We start from the raw sequence: 20,445 nt of genomic DNA, 5'->3' as shown, positions 1-20,445 counted from the left end.
AGTTTTTGCCAAATGTTGCTTATGTAAGATACTAATGCTTCAGCTGCTTAATGAAGTTGAACCACACCTGTGAGTAAAAGCTGATTGGACATAAAAAGGAGCCTCCTTCAATTTTAGTGCTTATCCCACAAGATAAAAAAAGAATGTTCACTGTCATCACTGATCATTGCAATTATTCCCAATTTAAAATAGCCATTTCTGTATTTAGATTAAACACAAAGGCTAATAACAAAATATGTATCTTTTGTCTGCTTTTCTGATCAATTTTGCCACTGCCAGATTCTCCAGAATTAATTACATAGTTGCAAGTATGTGCAGTATTTAATTACACAGTTGTTCCTTGGCAAATTCTCAGAACTCTCCTCCCATGGGATGTCCCCCAGGGACACTCACTTGTGTTCTTTCCCTTAATGCCAGTTAATATTTTCCTTTCTCCATTCGTTAAGCTGCTCTTTGCTTTAAACTATCTTTACGTAACTGCTGCATTGCTATTTTATAGCAATTCAAATGTTTAATGTTCGGTTAGGAGACAATCTAACAGCTCTGTTACTGAGTGGTATGCATACATTATCAGCAAAATAGTAAATGTTTCCTTTTTATGTTTGTTAAGAGACAAATCTCTGCATGAAATCTAATCCAGAGTTTGTGACAGGCACTGAGCTTTTATAGAAATAGTATTTTTCCCAATAGCCACGTATTAAGTTATCTTTGTATATGTGCTGGAATCTGATGAATAGTCTTACTAAAATAAGGACTCGGTAATTTAAACTTTCATTTTGAAATAAAAACAAAAATAGAAAACCTTTTCCTGTTTTCATAGGTTTATAACAAACTTGCCATAATCCAGTTGCCGGAAATCAAGATGGCATCTAACTTGGTAAGTGAGTGATCTCAAAAGCATGCTATTACAGGCTAGTATACGGTGGTTGGTAAAGGTGTACCTGTTTATGGGGAAATATTTCTCAAGTATTAGTTAGTTACCTTGGGAGGAATGCTGGGTTAGTCTGTAGTAGCCAAAATTCAGAAGGAATCTGACCTTTACAGGTCAACACTTTTTATTAAAAGGCATAAACTTTTGCAAGCCACAGCATTTAGGACTTCCGGTTTTTAGTTTAGAGCAGTGTTTCTCAAACTTGGCGACTTTAAGTCCACAGGACTTCAACTCCCAGAATCCCCCAGCCAGCATAGCTGGCTGGGGAATTCTGGGAGTTGAAGTCCACAGGACTTAAATTCGCCAAGTTTGAGAAACACTGGTTTAGAGGTTTTATTTCACTGTAGAACTGCTGGGTTATAGGAGCTTACAATTGCTTGTTTTCTGTTTGTCTTTCTGTTGTGATTATTTAGAGGCCACCTCCTTGTTATGAAAACTATGCATACCAGACAGAAAATGTTCCTCCAGGATTTACCAGAGATTATAATATGTATCCACATTACACGCCTACGTATTATCCTTCATCAGTGCCTCATTATGTTCCAAGAATTTCTACTCAACAGTCAATCCCAGTACCAGTTTTACAGACAAAATCTACAAAATGTACACCAAGTAAGCTTTGCTTCCCTTTTATTTTTTTAAAAAATGTTTTGATGCAAATTAGGCTCAATTTGGGTATGTTTTAAGAGCACTTTGGTTGAGTCGCATGTTTCAGATATATTTTATATAATTAGGATCCTACTATTGCAACGGTACAAAGTAATTGATGAGTTTCCCGACCCTGATCTTCAAATTGCTTTGGCTAATAAGATTTTTTTTCTTATGAAAAGAAATAAATTTATTTTATTTATTTTATTTTATTGCTAACAAGGAAAAGAAATGCTTATGGGGTAGATTTTCCAGTTTAGATTCCAAAAAGACCTTGGGTTTGAGTTCTACACAGGTTGACTGTAGAGAATTTGTTTGCAGTTGTGGCAGGGCATGTAGCAAAGTAATCTGAACAAACAAAGATCAGCACGGGTGCGTCATGTTATAGTTATTTCTCCAGAGGTTCAGTGAGAGCTAACCAAGGACAAAAATAACTGTTTGTTAACAGCATTGTAATTGTATGTATGTATGTATGTATGTACTGTATGTATGTACTGTATGTAGGTATGTAGGTACTGTATGTATGTACTGTATGTATGTATGTATGTATGTATGTATTTATTTATTTATGTATTTATTTATTTATTTATTTATTAATTATTTAATCCGATGCCTGTCCCACTATCCAAAGTGACTCTGGGTGGTTTACAAAGTCTCCCAAGGTAGCTCACAGAAAGACTGGTAAATGGACATCATTATTTGTTGGAAAGCAGGCTAGGTTCACTAGAGAACACCTAAAAGAGTGCTATGGTTAATGTAACAAGTAGCAATATGGAGGCACGGTTTAGGGAATCATTCTGAAACTTATTTCAAAACATGTTCACATTTAGTTAATAATGGAATTTAAAGCCATTATTAGACGTTTAGTAAACTGATGGTATGTTTAGAAACAAACTTCCTTTAAAATTACATGGGCACATTTTTTTCCTCTCTAACACAGGAACCAAAAAGGCACTGTATTTCCTATCAATTAGTGTACTAATAATAGGAGCTGGAATTTCTGCTTTTCTCATCTGGTATTTTGGTAAGAATGCATAAAAGCTTTGATTATACAACATTTTGACATGGCTGTTCCTATCACTGTGTGTCCTTTTAGAATTATGATCTCCTTAAATTGTATGGTGGTGGGCTTGAGTCTTTTATGCCATTACATTATGCTATCTTGCTTTATAGATTTTGAAGTTAGAAACAGTTTGATTCTAATGGCACTATAATAACATTTTTGGTGAAATTATTTAGCATAAATGTAAATTGATCCTTCTATTTCTGAGAATAACAATGACTTACCTCCATTAAATTTTTCAAAAAATTTCAGATGACAAAACTTCCTAACCTTTTTTCACTGTGTTAAGATCTCATCTAAAATCCAATGGAATTGATACTAGAATGTGCTTAAGGTACTATTTGTATGATAGTCCTTAAAAAAGAATGCACATTTTAAACAGGGGCTTTGCTGATTTATTTTTGTGATCTCATCATATTCCTACATTTCTTTATAGTGACAGATAGTTGTTTTGGCTCCAAGATACAATGTGGTTCACTCAGAGTGTGTGTATTGCCATCGCAATGGTGTAATGGAATAAAAGATTGCCCTAATGGTGAAGATGAAACTCGTTGTGGTAAGAATGAATAATGACATTTTCTGACTTCGAAACTTTGCCTATAAATCTCCCCCCTTAAAACCTCCCATACTTTAATCAACCTAATTATATCTAGCAAGTAAATTCTGCAGTGAACCTAATCTCATGGATAGCAGCTACTGAGTTTTTCAAGAAACTTTGCAATAGTACAGTTTATCTCATCCTGATTTCTCACTCTATTCAGAATGTGCAGGATTAGCTGTGGAAGGCTTACAAACATAGGAAAATTTAGTCTCGATATATTTTCAGCCAGCAATAACCTGATTCCAGCTTCCAGCTGTAGCACCTTTGCATGCTAACTGTATGGATATCTTAGAGTCTGTACATATTACAGGCAGTTCTCAATTTATACCAGTTCAAAGTTACAATAGCACTGAAAAAAGTGATTTATGATCTTTTTCATACTTATGAGCTTTATAGCATCCTCATAATGTGATCAAAATTCCTATGCTTGGCAACTGGTTCATACATATGACCATTGCTGTGTCCCAAGGTCATGTGATTGTCTTTTGCAACCTTATGACGAGCAAAATCAATGGGGAAGCTAGATACACATAACAACCGATTTACTAACTTATCAGCTGCAGTAATTCAGTTAACAACTGTTACAAGAAAGATCATAAAATGGGGCAAAACTCACTTAACAAATGTCATAGTTAACAGCATGATTTTGGGCTCAATTGTGGTCGTACATTGAGGACTATCTGTATTATGTTTGTTTCAGAGAAGTGCAAGGACTTAATTTTTGGAGCATCCAATAAACTCAAAGTAAAATCTTCTGATGAATTAGTTTCAGTTATGTCCAATGAGACTAATTTAACATTCTTTAAAACAAGTGACCACTAATATTCCATTATCAGATATTCCAATTCTTTAGTTCATGTATCAGAAATATACGGTAAATGATTTTATCTGTAAAAGTATTCTTGCAAACTTTTACACATATACACTGTAGGTTTAGTTTCAGCATTGTTTCTCTCAAAAGAAAAAAGCATCTCAGGTTATCTTTTGAAACGTTTGGTCCATATTAATTCATTAAGAGATGCTTCTGTTGAGCATTAGGAAATCACTGCTGGGAATTAGGCAATCAAAATTCTGCCTGAAATCAAAAAATCCCCATAAAATAATCATTACAAATGTAAAGTACCATAACAACTTCAGATTTCATCCATACTTTTCAATAAAAAAATTTGCCACATATTTTTAATGTTTAATGTATTTTTAATCTTTCATAGAGGTAAATGTTCATGAACCTCAACATCTACAACCAGGGCTGGATTTAGATGAAAAGAGGCCCTAGGCTATTCCACTTATGGGGCCCTTTCACCTCCCATTTTTAAGTTTGTAAATTACATGAGAGATAATAAAATACATCGTTACTGTGATATATATATCAATATATTAAATGAAACATGTTGTAATTGGTACTAACCTTTATAAAAAATGTGGCACGGATAATAAATAAAAGTCTAGAACACTTATTTGGACATTTATTCTCAGCACCATATATAGTACTTGTAACAATAACTAATCAAACATAACATACAACATTTACAAAGAAACAAAATTCAAATAATGAAAATTTTTGACTAAGAAAAAAATACGCAATAAAAATTATCATACTTTTATATCATATTAGTGTTCACTGTTTTTAGAATAGTGTAATTTTAATTTTGCTAACAATTTGAATGTAGGCCCCTCTTGATCTTGAGGCCCTAGGCTGAAGCCTAGTTAGCCTATAGGAAAATCCGCCCCTGTCTACAACAGCAGGATCCAAACATGTTTAGCAAAAGTCCTTTTTACTATATATTGCCAAGGACTTCAGATGTAACCCATAAAAAAAATGAAATGTTACAAAATGTAGCACTAAGGAAGAAGCAAGCTAGCCAATCTGAAAATTTAACTGAATTCTTCAGTCATAATATTTCTAATTCAAAATGGAGATTGTAGTCCATATTAGTGGTATAAGAATTTGATCATTAGGTAAAAGATGGGTGGCAGGAGGCTCATAGCTTTTACATTTTCAGGAATGGATGCAATCACATGATCGGTGTTTTAGAACAGCAGCCCCCAACCTTTCTGGCTTTACGGATTGGTGGGAAGAGGAGAGGGTCCTGTGGAAGTGGTAGGCAAGTGCACGCGATCTGCTTGCACAAATGGAGCTTCACATATGCCCACTTGCCTGCTGTGCACATAAGTGGAACTGCATGAGGGCAATGTTCCCTCTAAGGTGCGCGGTTGCGCAGCTGTGCACATGGCAAGAAAACACCGCACAGCAGTTTTCAACTGCCGCGCAGTGATTTCTATTGCCACAGGCTCCGGAAGCTGGGGAGGTCCTTTGCAGGCAGCTAGAACGGGCCGCCCGCAAAGGACTTCCCCCGACTTGCTTTGATGAACACGGGGCGACTGAGGGTAGTTGTGAAGCCCCAAAGCCCCCACCGCCACCAGAATAATTGCTGCCACCTCTTCCTCCTCTAACAGCACTGCCGGATTTGCCGCCCGGCGCTGCGGCTGAGGTGAAGCCGCAAAAGCTCCAGCCGGCATCCCCGCGCGTGGCAGCGGCGCCTCCCCTCCGCTCGGAGCACCCGAGCTCAGCGTCACGTTACCCCTGCCCCCTCCTTCTCCTCCGCTGTGCTTTTGAGGAGCCATGAGGCTGCGGGAGCCAGTAGGAAGGCGGGGGGGAGCAGGGGGAAAAAAAGCCTCATGGCTCCTCAAAAGCACGGCGGAGGAGGAGGAGGGGGTGGGGGTAACGCGGCGCTAAGCTCAGGTGCAAATGTGGTGGTTCTGTTGGAGGAGGAGGAGGTAGCAGCAGTTATTCTGGTGGCAGCTCGTCGGCATCTTCAGCAGCAGCCCTGCCCACGATGAAGAAACCAAAGATGGAGCAGATCCACGCAGATGATGTCGCTGCAACATGACTGGAGGAGGAATTCTGGGAGTTGAAGTCCACAAGTCTTAAAGCTGTCAGATTTGAAGACCTTTGAGGTCTTTTTTCTAAAGGGTTAAGGGAGCAAGGGTCTTGTAACTTGACAGCTTTAAGACTTGCACACTTCAAATGCCAGAGTTCCTGAGCCAACATGACTGGAGGAGGAATTCTGGGAGTTGAAGTCCACAAGTCTTAAAGCTGTCAGGTTTGAAGACCTTTGAGGTTTTTTTCTAAAGGGTTAGGGGAGCAAGGGTCTTGTAACTTGACAGCTTTAAGACTTGCACACTTCAAATGCCAGAGTTCCTGAGCCAACATGACTGGAGGAGGAATTCTGGGAGTTGAAGTCCACAAGTCTTAAAGCTGTCAGGTTTGAAGACCCCTGGGTTTTTTTCCTAAAGGGTTAGGGGTGCAGGGGTTTTGTAACTTGACAGCTTTAAGACTTGCGTGCTTCAAATGCCAGAGTTTCTGAGCCAACATTTTGGTTGCTAAGCAGGAGCGTTGTTAAGTGATACTGATATTATATAACACTTTTAATTAAGCGGGTACCTTGAAGAAACATAACTTTGAATTTCAAATAATACTGATTTCGTTGTTGTCTTAGGTGACATCTGTGAAAAAAATTCAGGTGCTCAGGCATGAAAATGTGCCGCTCAAACACTATACTTTTCTGCTCACATGGAAAAAAATTAGAGGGAACATTGCATGAGGGCCACGTCTGCGGCCTGGTTCCGAACAGGCTGTGGCCCAGTACTAGGCTGTGGCGTGGGAGTTGGGTACCCCTGTTCTAGAATGCTAGCTTTAATCTAATATACCTTGCACTAAGAAATACATTTATCTTATTTTCCATTTTGAGTCAATATGAACATACTGTTTGGCTGCAAAAATGATTCACAAGAAATAGAATAATACTTAAGCATGATTAAACATTGATGTAATCTGGTGTTTTTAAAATGGTAAATATAAGCACTTGTTTAACTATTTATATATTATGTTTGAATGAGAACTATATGTATATTTGTAAAAATATAATTCATTATTATTAGGTTCCCCTAACTACTATCAGCCATAAGCAATCACCTACCTTCTCTGCATGCTCAAATGATAAGAGATGTCCTGCCCTGAGGTTTTCCAATTTAGCCTCTGGCAGCATTTTTCTCTTTTTTATGGAGGAACAAGGGTGTTTCAGCAATTTACTTGTTCCTCTTTCATAAGCTTAGTATGATTGGCAGATGGTAGTGATGCAAAAAAAGACAGGTCTATGTTCATCGAAACAAAATTATAGATGCATAGAACTCTTTGAATACGTAGAAACTATAAATTATTTTGTCCCAAAGGTGCTTTTTCCAAAAGGCAACTTGACTTTCTTTCTTTTTTTCTTTGAAAACATTGCACTTTTCATCCCAGAAGCTTTTTCAGTTCTTCCTTGTTGAGAAGCAAAACATTTTCAAAGTAAAAACCAAGAAAGTCCAGTTGCCTTTTCGAAAAAGCATCTTAGGGACCCTATGACCTGGATGATGACAATCTCCATGGACATGTCAATTATTTCTATATTGGCTTCCTATGTTCTAAAACTTCCAAAAACATTAGCATCATGGTTATTCATTTTTAACATCATTACTTCATTTTTTTATTATTGTAGTTAGACTTTATGGACCAGAATTTCTCTTGGAGTTCTATTCATCTGAAAACAAAGATTGGTACTCCATATGCTATGATGATTGGAATAATAAATATGGAGAGACTGCATGTGAAGACTTGGGATATGACTCGTAAGAAACATACTGATTCTTCTTCACTCTTTTTCATTCCCTTTATAATATAAAGGGAATAAATTACTATTGAGAAATATATTAAGAAAATTTAAATTTAAATTCCTTAGCTGAGTACCACTAAATGTTTAGCAGATGCATCTGTTCCCCACTGCCCCGTTTAAATTATTGTGTTGGTTTAGACTTTTGTTCATTGCCTTATTGCTTTCACCTCAAAAAGTCAGGATCCTATTAGCTTCATCCTACCCTTTAAGCCATGATAAGTGGCAGACATCCAAGAAGAATCTGAAATAAGAGTTGTACCACTTGCCTCTATATTTGATACTGCTAAGGAGCAGAGAAAATTTTTATCATGGCACAGCTCTGACATTTAAAAAATGCTGACTATTTTTAAAGTACATTCCTTACCACATTTATGAGTACTTTAATGTAAATGAACCGAGGTTACAAATTTATTTCCAGATATTACAGAGGAAAAAGTAGTTTTGTTTAGCCATTGTACAAAAAAATGAAGTTCTACACTCAAACATTGATATGCTGTCTGAGAGACTAAAAGTTTAGTGACACTCAAAATACATAAAATCTTTAAAGGGAGTTTACAGTGTTGGATTAAAATGCTGCAAATATATGTTTCTATCACTTTGGCATGTATTGAGCAAGTTTGATTCTAGAAACAGAATGCACAGTTATCCCACTGCGGAAACTCTTCTGTAATAGTTAAATAATGGGGGAAACGAAGTATTAGCAGCACAGTTAATTCATTTGTGACTTGTAAATTGAATACAATTTTGGTGAAATTAGAAGTTTGTTGAGATTTGACATATTTAACTGATTTTTATATTTTTGACAGGAAAACCTATTTCAGCAGCATGGGAATCCCAGCTACCACTGGTTCTGCAAACATTTTGAGGGTCAATACTAGTGCTGGAGACATAGACCTGTACAAGAAATTGTACAACAGGTGTGCGTGTTTATAGTTTTTATACATATAAATGTATGTATGTTATATATAGAGAGAGGGGGGTGAGGGAAAGTAAAATCTCTAGAATTACATCATATGGTTCCCATCCACTGAGGACAAATATGAAAAGCCTACATAAATATATATACTCAATAGGTTCATATATTCAAATTTAATTTGGTTTCTTTGTGCTACAGCAAGTTGTGTCCATCAGAGCAAGTGGTATCCCTGCGATGCATAGGTAAGTACTATAACTGTATTTAAATATTTAAATTATTTGTTTTTTTACTTGGATAGATGTTGTTATGATTAACTTTAGAAAAATGTAGTTATAAATTAAACAGATTTGGGTTGAGGTTTAGGCAAAATGTACTCATCACTAGGAAATTCTGAGACTTTATTTTTATAGCTGCCATATGAAGCCATGGTTCCTCGAATAAAATAAACTACCAAGTTTTGCCGAAAATAAGACCTGGTCTTATATTTTTGGGCTCCAAAATAAGCACTAGGGCTTATTTTCAGAGAAACATGATATCAGGGTGATTAGCGTGGCTGCCCCCCCCCAGTGTGCGCACAAGAAATGGTGAGTATGTGGGGGCCAATGGCGTCCTTGTTCCACTCGGCTATGTAGCCCGTGCAGAGTAGGTGAGTTGAATACCTGCCCAAGCAGAAGGCGGAGGCAGAGGCGGGGGAAGGCAGGCAAACTGGACACGCTGCATGGGCTGCAGGAAAGCTGAGATTCATGAAGATGAAGCTACCACGGCCACCTGCCCACTCCATCCCACCATCTCTCAGCTTTCTCACAGCTCATGCAGTGCATCCGGATTGCGTGCCTCCTCCCCACCTCTCCCTCTGCCTGCTGCTTGAACAAGTAATCAACCTACCTGCACTGTATGGGCTGCGGCTGCTGCCAGGTACGTCGGCCCCTGTGCCCTCACCATCTCCAGTGCGGGCCAGGCCCACCCACCCCTAGCTGATGATGACATTAACTGGGGCTTATTTTGAGGGTAGGGCTTATATTAGGAGCAAGCTAAAAATCAGCCTAGGATCTATTTTCTGGTTAGGTCTTATTTTCAGGGAAACACGATACTGTTCTTCCACACTTCTGAAATGAAAATACCTGCCTGAACTGAAATAAAAGGCATCCATATATAATCAAACTAAAGGTGCTGTAACTGTATTTTTAAAATGTTACAATTGATATTTCCTGTATTCTTCCACCAAAAGATAGAATATGAATATTGACATTTTTGTTGATGCAAAATAAGACATAGGGAAATCAGGAATTAGTACCTAGAAGAAGTCTTGAAGATCATTTTTTTCTTAATTATGTTTTGCAAGAGTGTGGCCTTTCATATAAACGTTCGAGTCCCAGAAACAGAATTGTGGGTGGAAATGCTGCATTATCTGGAGAATGGCCGTGGCAAGTCAGCCTTCATATCCAGAGAACTCATCTCTGTGGAGGATCTATTATCACTCCTGAATGGATAGTAACAGCAGCTCATTGTGTAGAAGGGTAAGTTCTAAACAATTTCTCCCAGAACTTTTTAAAAAATTATTTCAACAGTATTCTGCAAAAAGAGAGTATAATTTGTGATTTTATACTTTAGCTTATTATAGATACTGTATTTTTCTGAAAATAAGACCCAACCCAAAAATAAGCCCTAGCATATTTTTAGGGTACGCCTAATATAAGCTCTACCCAAAAATTAAGCCCCAGTTAAGAGCCCATCCACGCCATCTCACCGTCTGGTTACTCGTCGCAGCGGAGCAGGCACCACAAAATGAGGCGAGGCAGGTGGTAATGGAACTTTCCCACGTGTACCACACACCTCCGGATCCCCAGCCAGGCCACCCACAACCCATCACCTGCTTCAGCTCGAGCAACCAGATGTTGGCACAGAGTGGGTGTGGCCTCGACGGGGCTGCTGCTGTCTGTGCCACTGCCACAAGGTGAAGCAGATGGCGGGGTGTGGGTGGCCTGGCTGCAGAGATCCTGATAAGATATTCCCCCAAAATAAGTCCTAATGGGTCTTTTGGATCAAAGATAAATATAAGACCCAGTTTTATTTTCAGGAAAACATGGGTAGTCCTCAACGTACGATTTATCATTTAACAATCAATAAAGGAGAATATTTGTAATTCAGGGATGAAATGAGGGGTCTTGAGTGCTTTCCAAGCTTGGTTGTTTCCTTGCAGATGTTTCACTACCCAAATTAGGTAGCATCATCACTTCATATCTACATAGGACAGGGAGAGAAGTACTGCATCATCAACATACATTAGGATTGGGAAGTGGCCGTCATTTAGGTTGAAGGCTAAAGGTGTTGACTCTTTAGAAAGTTTTAATTGGAGCATACAGTATATTAAAGAGTGGTAGGATTAAAAATATATCCTTGTTTCATAGCCTTTAATGTCTGGATGAAATTGTTTTTTAATTTTGAATGAAGGACATGTACCTGTGTTGCCTTATTGGAAAGATGGATACCATATAAATGTAATAAATAACTTGCCCAAATCTACTGAAATAAAAATGTGTAATGCTTCTTAGAAAATATCCATGAAATCATATCCCCTTTTGATTAAATATTGCCTCTACTGTCTCCTTTCTTCTCTTCATGGGTTATCCATATTCTCCAAAGGCTTAAATTTTTTAGGAAGTTCATTGTGGTTCTTGGTTACCTATATCTCAAATTCTAACCTGGATATATTATAGGTTCTTAATCGCTTGACATTTGTTACTGATAGGGCAGTAATAGGTTGTGTTTAGAATATAACTCCTGATCTGCATTCTGTTTTTAGGAAACATTCCGATCCATCCTACTGGAAGGTTTATGCAGGGATTCTAAGACAGCCAGAAATGATTCCTTCAAAGGGATTTAGAGTAGCCAGAATAATATCTCACCCCAACTATGATTCAACTTCCAAAAATAATGATGTTGCTCTTATGAAGCTACAATCTCCTCTAAGTTTTAATGGTACGTACTTATTTCCTTGATGAAAAGTTATAAACCTCACTATTAGAAACTCAATTATGCTGTGGAAATCAACATAGCATGAACCTCTATTACATGAAATAAAGCAAGTCAGAGTAATTTGCTGTACTTTGTAAAGTAAAATGTGATTTATTTTTGTTTTGTTTTGTTGTCCATAGTTAATGTTCATAAAAGATTTTAGGCTGGATTAGATAGACCTAGTCTGATGAGCATGTTACGATGGTATGTCACAGGATAATTCAATTTGTGTCTGCAAGAAAGTTGTAAAAATTCTATATATAATTTTTATGTCATGTTAAGAATTAACATCTTTGTCCCCATCTTTAAAAATATATAAACAGTTCATTAGATGTTATTTGTTATAAGAGTACTTTCCTCGGTATTCTTATTAAATTAATAAGATGTATCTATTGCTTTAAAAACATTCAGCATAAAATCTTGACAAAATAATGCACATTTATTTCAATTACTTTCTGCAATAGTTGATAATATTGAGAGTGCACCCTAATTATTTTTATGATTAGTGGATTTATGACGTTTAAGTATGTTATTGTGTAACTGTTGTGCGGGACACAGTGTTCTGACCCGGCTCCCAAAGAACGACAAGCCCTCTGTATTTAACTAAACATGCCTTTTATTAGGAGCACCAGCAGCCCCGGCAAAAAAAAAAACTCTCTGTCTCTCTCACAGCAGGCTAACAAGTCTCTGAGTCCTATGGAAAGTGACGCTCGCTCCTTTTCCCTTTGAAATGGCCCCAACACACCAGGAGTCTCTCTCTCTCTCTCTCTCTCCTCCCACACTTGCAAAGTGTGCTCGCTTTCTTCCAGCAGCACACACACACACAAACTCAAAGGGCGCTGCTGATTTCAAGAAGAAGAATTCTGATAATTTCCAAACAGGATTCTGAAGTCAGGCTATCAGTGGCTGACCAGCAGGGAGGTGAAGAGTTGTCTGCCACACCTGTTCATCTCCGCCCCATGCCTTTTGTCCCCAGAGCTAGGGTGAAGTTTCGCTAGCCGCAGTGGCTCTTCCATCCCAAGGACTGACCCATAGACTCCCACTGGTCTCTTCTTCTCTGCCTTCTGTGCATCCACGTTGTCAGACACTGGACCCAGCTGTTCCTCCTCTTCCTCATCAGCCACCTCCAGACCTGTTGACTCTCCATCCGAGGGCTGATGGATGGCCCAGGCTCTGCCTCTGTTTCTATCTCTGACAGCTCCATTCCCTCTTCCCCCTCGGAGCTCTCAGATTGCCTTGATTCTCACCCTGACTTCCACGCCTCCTCCTCATCTGTTTTGGCTGCCAGAGAGCGGCTGCCAGGCCACAACACAGAGACTACTTATGATGGGAGGGAGGCAGACAGATTTATTCCATATTAATTTTAATTAATTGTATGTATAGATACGTGAGAAGACATTATTGGTTCAGGTTGATTTTTTGGTTCCCAACAACATAAGTGACCAGGAAGCTTGTAGACTTGGCATTCCATAATTTTAACCATCAAGTCCCTCCATTGATCACTTGATCTCGATGCCAACAGAATCTCTGTTAAAGCACTCACAACAAATACGTAAGAATGCATTCTAGGAGGTTATGATATAGAGGATCTTAACACAATGAAATGTGAAAGATTATAACAGTATTAACCTAATTTGGGAGTCACCAATAAAATATTTCTATTGAGAGCTTGATCCTTTGAAGAAAAGGGGAGCAAATTTCTTATTTGGCTACTTTCCTTTCATATTGTCTAACCAAGAAAAGGTTGAGGGCTCCCAAATTTAAAAGTTTCTGTTTTTTAAAACCAGCTTAAATGCTAGTTAAACATTTGTCGCCTAGGATTTAATTTTCGATAAAAATGGAGATCTGACTTTTCTTATGGACATCTGACTTTTCTTACGGAGAAGAAGAGAAGAGAAGGGGACTGACCTTTCCCAGTTCTGTCCATCAAGCCACACTGTCAGTTGGAGGATTGGGAGATGGCAGTAGACTATAGCATTCATCTCACTGACCAGCAGCTTTGCAACAGTCTGCAAATTTTAGAATTTGTTTTGGGATGCTTTTGGCTGCTTTTGGAATTCCATTAGTATACTGTCCATATCGATGCACAGCTGTCTGTTTCTGAATGAGCCAGGATAATTTCTGATATGGCATTAGACAACCCTAAATTTCTTGTCTGTGGAAGCTTTAGTGTATTTAAAAGGCCCATGTCTGTACTTTACAATCTTCAGGTTTAGAATTCTAAAAGTTTCCTATCAAGTTCTGGTTTTTGTCATAGTTACTGATTAACAACATGTCCTTGCTTCAAAGATTTTATACGACCTGTTTGTTTGCCCAATGCTGGAATGATGTTTGAGACTAACCAACAGTGTTGGATATCTGGATGGGGAGCTAAATACCAAGGAGGTAAAATGAACTGCTATTAAAACTTCATTGTTAATTATTACCAGTTCTTTGGTATTATGGAACTGACGTTTTCTTTCCATTAAAAAAAAATATCACACCACCATGTTCTTGAATTCTTTGAAATAGTTTAAGGCAGAGAGTTAACTGAGGGCTCTAAGCATCATAAAATAGTGAGGAGCCCATGCTGGGATATGATATGGGGAAATGACTTGGTTACTTTTACAAGATTTTAAGCTCCTTGTGCCTGACATATTTCATGCTTAGTTCAAGTAAGTGGATGTATGAAGTGTATTAAAACTTAAATATCAATGTCTCTGGGGAATTTGTAATCATTTCCAAAACCAAGCTCATGAAACTTCATACAATCCAATCTCAAGTACTTACGTATATTTTCACACATGGGATGAAGGAGAAGGGGGGGGGGGAGTTTAGTTCTTAATGTGGAAAAGTTGGGAAATGTTGATCCAGTGTGAATCACGTCAAAATCAACTAAAATATCTATAACTACTGATGATCAACTTACATTTTCCACATATATTTCTGTGAATGAGCCCACATACATTAAACAACTTTGCATTTTTTTTTAAAAAAAGAAGAAGAATGGGTTAATTATCTGGCCTGGCTCAATCGTAATTATTCTTATTCCTCCTAACTGTTTTTAAATTGTATTTTAAACGTTAAATCTTAATTTTATATTGGGTTTTTACAATTGGGGTATTTTAATGCGGGTCTTTTAACTGTCTATATGATGTAAATTGTTTACCTCCTCCGAGTCCGTGTTTGTGTATCTGTATGTATGTTCTGTATGTACGCCTATGTGTTTTATATATTTTCTGTGTTTTATATGCCCCATTGTACGCCGCCCCGAGTCCTACTTGGAAAGGGAGCGGCTAATAAATTCAAACTTATTATTATTATTATTATTAAAATGGACAACAATAAAATATATAGGAAAATTAAAACAAGATATGCCTTGCCCAGGAACTTTTCATCATTGTGGATAGTTTTATGAGAAAATTTAGTATTTGCCTTTTCATGTGTCATTCATGGGTCTTTCTCCAACTTCAGGTAACACTTCAAAGGAACTGAATGCAGCACCTGTACCTCTGATAGACTCATCTATATGTAATAAAAGATATATCTATAATGGAATTGTTTTGCCTACCATGATATGTGCTGGCTACTTAGAAGGAATGGTGGATTCCTGTCAGGTAACTTATGAAATGTGAAGCACTTTAATATTAGTTTGCAAAAGCGTGTAATGGGATGCAAGATAAGACAGTTCAAAATAGGTAGGCATTAATAAAAAAAATAGGGAGGCTACAATTCTTAGTCAGAACATTAGCAAAACTTAAAAAACAATCCATGTAACAATTCTCTTACTGCTATTGTCTGTTATCTCTGTGTATCTTACAATTCTTGCTCCAGCCTCACAAATAGTGTTCATACTCAGCTGAGGAAGTAAGAGTTACAGCTTACTACAATTAAGAGAATGCATACTTCAAAAATAATAAATAATAATATAATGGATGCCAATATAAAACATATTTCCTACCCTCTTTGTAGCTTCCTGTCTATATCTTGTTTTTTTTATTCTTAATTATTTGGAGGCAAGACCTCTTGCAACATGTCATTCAACAAAACTCTTTTAGCAATTTACAGTAGAAATGTTTACTTGGAAGAGTCTGCAGCCTCAGTCGCTTCAGATTAGAAACTTGCACTTGATATTTAGTTCTCCTTAATAATTTATTAATATAGATTAATTTCATCGGTCATTTATTTTGCATTCCATGTAACCTTTGCCTTAAGCTCAGGAGATAGCCTTTCATTATACATACCCAGTCTCCTTTGATAAATGCTTTTTAATTTGTAATATTTTAGTTGGAAATATTTTCAGATTCTTATATACCTCTTCAGATAGGATATTTATTCAATTCATTGAAGCAGAAATACTACAATGCGTTTACATCTTGTGTTTTGTTTTAGGGTGATAGTGGTGGTCCATTGGTAACCATGAAAAATTTGATATGGTGGCTAGTGGGTGACACAAGTTGGGGAACAGGCTGTGCTACTCAATATAGACCTGGAGTTTATGGTAACATTACTATGTTCACAGAATGGATTTACCGAAATATGCAGGTAACTTTCTAATATGTGGTAGAGCATATAACATGCTTTTCATGGTTCTTAAGCATGACATAATAACTGGAAGATCTGAATCCACCTATCTTAAACTTGGTGGTGAAAAACGCTGGTCTAGAGGAAGATATTTTTAATTCCATGCAATTACTACAACTGCTTGCTTTGTCCTATTTGCTCTCATTCACACTTTTCTTTTCCCTTGCTTTACTGGTCTTTCTCATTAGAGAAAAAGATCCAAGAGAATTATCTGCTGACTTTCCCGAACCAAAAATTAGAACTTACTTTGGGTACCTCGGTCTGGCTACTCTTTCGCAGGCTTTATATCCTCCCATTCTGTTCTTGCATAGTGACGTGTCTCATGCTATACCTGTGTCTGTAACTTATTTTAAATTTATTGTGGGAAATATAAGTGCATGCGTATTAAACCCATAAAAATATTGGTACCTTCCTTCCACTCTAGAATTAAATTTGTCAGTTTCTCTGACATGTGGCTCTCCTGGCATGTGATCCTTTGACTTAATTTATCAAATAAATTTTGCAATGGAAATTTACATGACCATAAAGTGGACACAATTCTTTTGGAGAATTTTCCTTTCTATGAAGGAACTCTCCATTACATGTCTCATAGAGAGTCAGTTAGTGTAATGGTTAAGGCTACAGGCTGGAAACAATGAGACTTTGGGTTCTAATCTTGTCTTAGCCACAAAACCTAATAAGTGACCTTAGGCTAATGCCAGTCACTTCTCACAGCTGTAGGAAGGAAGCAATGGCAAACCATTTCTGAAACCTTGCCAAGAAAAATACAAGGACTAGTCCAGGCAGTTGCCAGAAGTCAACATTGACTTGAGGGTGCATGTACGCATCAGAGGTGATATTCAGTCAGTTCTGGAGAACCGGTAGTGGAAATTTTGAGTAGTTCGGCGAGCTGGCAAATAGGCTGGCATCGCTCCTGCTGCCTCCCAGCCGATCTTCTTTTGTTGGCCTGAACAGGAGAACGGAGCTGGAAAGCAGGTTAGTGGGGTGGGGAGGGAATGGCGATTTTGCATTAGCCTTCCCGCAGGAATGGGGAGGGAATGGGGATTTTGCAGTAGCCTTCCCCTGCCACGCCCACCAAGCCACGCCCACAGAACCGGCAGTAAAAATATTTTGAATCCCGCCACTGGTATTCATGCATATACATACAAATATACTCTTTTCTACTGCCTATAATGGTTTTTGATTTTCAAGTCCAGGAGTTTAAAATTCCATGTTGTAGAAATGATGGCTCTGTGTTCATATATCCAAGGCTGAAATATGTTCATGTATCTGGATATAAAAGGCCCTTCATTTTGCTGGATATTCATTGACTTTATTATAATTCCGATTGTCTCCTTGAATATGTCACCAATCCTGAAACTGACTATTTTTGGAAAGGAATCTCTTAAATATGCTTCCTCATTTCTTTTTCTTAACAGGCAAACAGATGATACTGCTTCCTTTGGCTCACTTTAATCAAGGGTGGAACAAATCCTTTTGTTCCTTCTAAATCCTTGGTTATGCTTTCAAAATGAGTTCTGAGTCCTTAACACTTCAAATACAGACTGTAATGGGAATGTTTGCAAACTGGTTCCATTTGCACCGCCTCGTTCCATATCAAGCAGTTGAAGAACTTGATTTCTTGAATCTGGTTTTAACAATCAAAGGCGAACACATTCTTTTTACCAACTAGTTGTTGGTTTCCTTTATTTCTGAAGATCCTCTACCAGTTGGCATTCATTTTAAAGTTAAAAATAATGTTTGTAAATTATAAATTATGTTTTTGCTTTTGAAATCAAATGCAGCACCTCAATTTTTTATAAGTGATGTTTAATATTTAGGATATTAATGTTGAGTATATCTGGGCTGCTGGATGGCCCATATTTTTTAAAATGAGAAAGAACCACATGAATATTTTGATATAAGATGTGAAAGATTTTTCTTATGAATATTACTATGCATCTTTTGTATTCAAGTATTCATTATTTTATTCTCCTATAGGTGTTAATGATTCTGAAACTATATAATTTGAATACATGTCTCTTCCAAAATGTATAGATAGATTCAAAATCAGTTTATTCTAGAAAAAAGAAATACTAATTTCTAGGCACATATCTTTGATGCAGAATGAACAAAATAAGTATTCTAAAATGTCAATAATTCTCCTCCTGCTGTGGTAGCTGGATGTGCAAGATAGGTCCTCCTCAGCTGCTGAACCTGAAAACAATAGCAGAGAATAGTTATTTTGTGAAGGGGCATTATATACTGAATTGAATCTGTCAGTTCTACCTCATTTTGTAAAACAGTAACAAAATTGGAATGGGTTAGGAAAATGTATTGGTCTGTTTTTTTTTCTTACAAATCCTATTTGCAGTTAAGAAAGGCTGCTATTGCAGCAGTAAAATTTTAATTCTATGAGTCCTATGATTTGGACATAACTAATTATGCTGCTATTGAAATGCACTTTTTAAAATATATCTGTTGGTGGGAAAATTCACTTCAAGTTTAGGAAGTGCAATACTTTTATACAATGAAGTGCCATTGAAATGGTTATTGAAAACATTAAATGTATTTCAATAAAGTGAAAACAATGTAAATCATGCATGATCATTAATTATCACCACAATTTCAGTTAGTAAATATTTGGATTTTTTAAGTTTCAAGAATGAAGTACAGCATTCTTTGTCTCATCTACAAAGTATTTGAAAAATAAATATTTTACAAATACAGTATTGACTTTGTAGTCCTTTCTTTCTTTCTTCCTTCCTTCCTTCCTTCCTTCCTTCCTTCCTTCCTTCCTTCCTTCCTTCCTTTCTTTCTTTCTTTCTTTCTTTCTTCAGATGTAGTGTAGATATTCCCTGAAATGACTGAGAACTGGGCAAGGAGAGTGAATAAAGATGAATAAACAAAATATATGCATAAAAATTTCAGCGGATTGCACATTTTAAATGATGTTAAGAAGAGGATCAAAAACGTGCTTCATCCCAGATTCGTCAGTTCTGTTCCAACATCAGTGATGACTTGCTGACAGAGATGACTAGACTGTCTCCAGATCCAAGGATAGGGATGGTCTTGCCTCCTATATTTCCAGTGGCAGTCATGCTTGCACAGACATGGGAATAGGAGGGGAGACTCCAGACAAGACATCTAGGACTGAGCTTCTTCCAGAGCTCTGATCTGCAATCACAGCAATTTCTGGCAGTGCCAAATCCTTTTCCATTCCAAGGGCTCTCAGTGAATCAGTGAGGTAAAGACCCAAATGGATATTTGCCTCCTACAGATTGTATAATAACCTCCTCTGCTTTTTGTTTGGACAAAAGTGGTGCTCTCTCTTCAGTTCAAGCAACATGTTTCAACATAGTACTTAAAAATGTTTTTAAAACAAAAACTAAATTAACATTACTGAACATTTGGTATGCTTACATACCAAACGCACATACACATACAAAAGCACATACAACATTTCAATAGACTTTTGTGGGTGGAAGCCACTTTGGATTTCGACTCTTGTAAAACTCTTCCCAATCAAAAAGGCAACTAGTGATGCTGCCTGAGGTGAGTAATGGGAGGTCGCTGTTCAACACACATGAAGGGAACATAGATGTGAAAACTTCAAGAGCCGTGATGGCGAACCTATGGCATGGCATGCCACAGGTGGCAAACGGAATCATCTCTGCGGGCATGCAAGCCGTCATCCAGGTCAGTTCCACTGCGCATGCTTGCATGCATATGTGGGGGGTGGGGGGGTTGTGTACGCATGTGTGGGAGGGTGGAAGGGTCATGTACACGGGTGAGGGGTGGGGTGCGTGCACCACAACTCCCACCCTGTTTTTGGTCCCAGGAGGCTTCAAGGAGGCCTGCTAACACCAAAACAGGATGGGGGGGGGGGCGCACTATCTATCTGCTAGCACCAAAATGGAGGTTATACGCATGCGCAGGTGGAGGGACCTGCAGGAAGCATTGCATTATGGGAGTCGGCACTTTCGGCACCTGAGGAAAAAAAGGTTTGCCATCACT

The 20,445-nt window shown here is 37.7% G+C and overlaps 1 protein-coding gene across 3 annotated transcripts in view; it reads left to right on the top strand.

Annotated features, from left to right (window-relative positions):
- The window catches only part of TMPRSS2 (transmembrane serine protease 2), a 46,536-nt gene extending 27,394 nt beyond the window's left edge, over positions 1-19,142 (top strand). For all 3 annotated transcript variants that reach the window (XM_081950410.1, XM_081950409.1, XM_081950408.1), the window contains exons 2-14: positions 821-877; positions 1,345-1,543; positions 2,520-2,603; positions 3,079-3,198; positions 7,782-7,911; positions 8,762-8,872; positions 9,070-9,113; positions 10,214-10,388; positions 11,675-11,850; positions 14,176-14,271; positions 15,340-15,482; positions 16,258-16,410; positions 17,868-19,142. In XM_081950410.1, the coding sequence (XP_081806536.1) occupies positions 863-877; positions 1,345-1,543; positions 2,520-2,603; positions 3,079-3,198; positions 7,782-7,911; positions 8,762-8,872; positions 9,070-9,113; positions 10,214-10,388; positions 11,675-11,850; positions 14,176-14,271; positions 15,340-15,482; positions 16,258-16,410; positions 17,868-17,879 (1,458 nt within the window). In that variant the 5' untranslated portion in view covers positions 821-862 and the 3' untranslated portion in view covers positions 17,880-19,142. The remainder of the gene's footprint in view (positions 1-820; positions 878-1,344; positions 1,544-2,519; positions 2,604-3,078; positions 3,199-7,781; positions 7,912-8,761; positions 8,873-9,069; positions 9,114-10,213; positions 10,389-11,674; positions 11,851-14,175; positions 14,272-15,339; positions 15,483-16,257; positions 16,411-17,867) is intronic.
- Positions 19,143-20,445: the final 1,303 nt, after the last annotated feature.

The sequence above is a fragment of the Natrix helvetica genome (assembly GCF_964273705.1).
Source record: "Natrix helvetica genome assembly, chromosome: 4".
NCBI lineage: Eukaryota > Metazoa > Chordata > Lepidosauria > Squamata > Natricidae > Natrix > Natrix helvetica.
The sequence above is the reverse complement of the archived record's forward strand: the minus strand, read 5'-3'. Positions and strand labels throughout refer to the sequence as shown.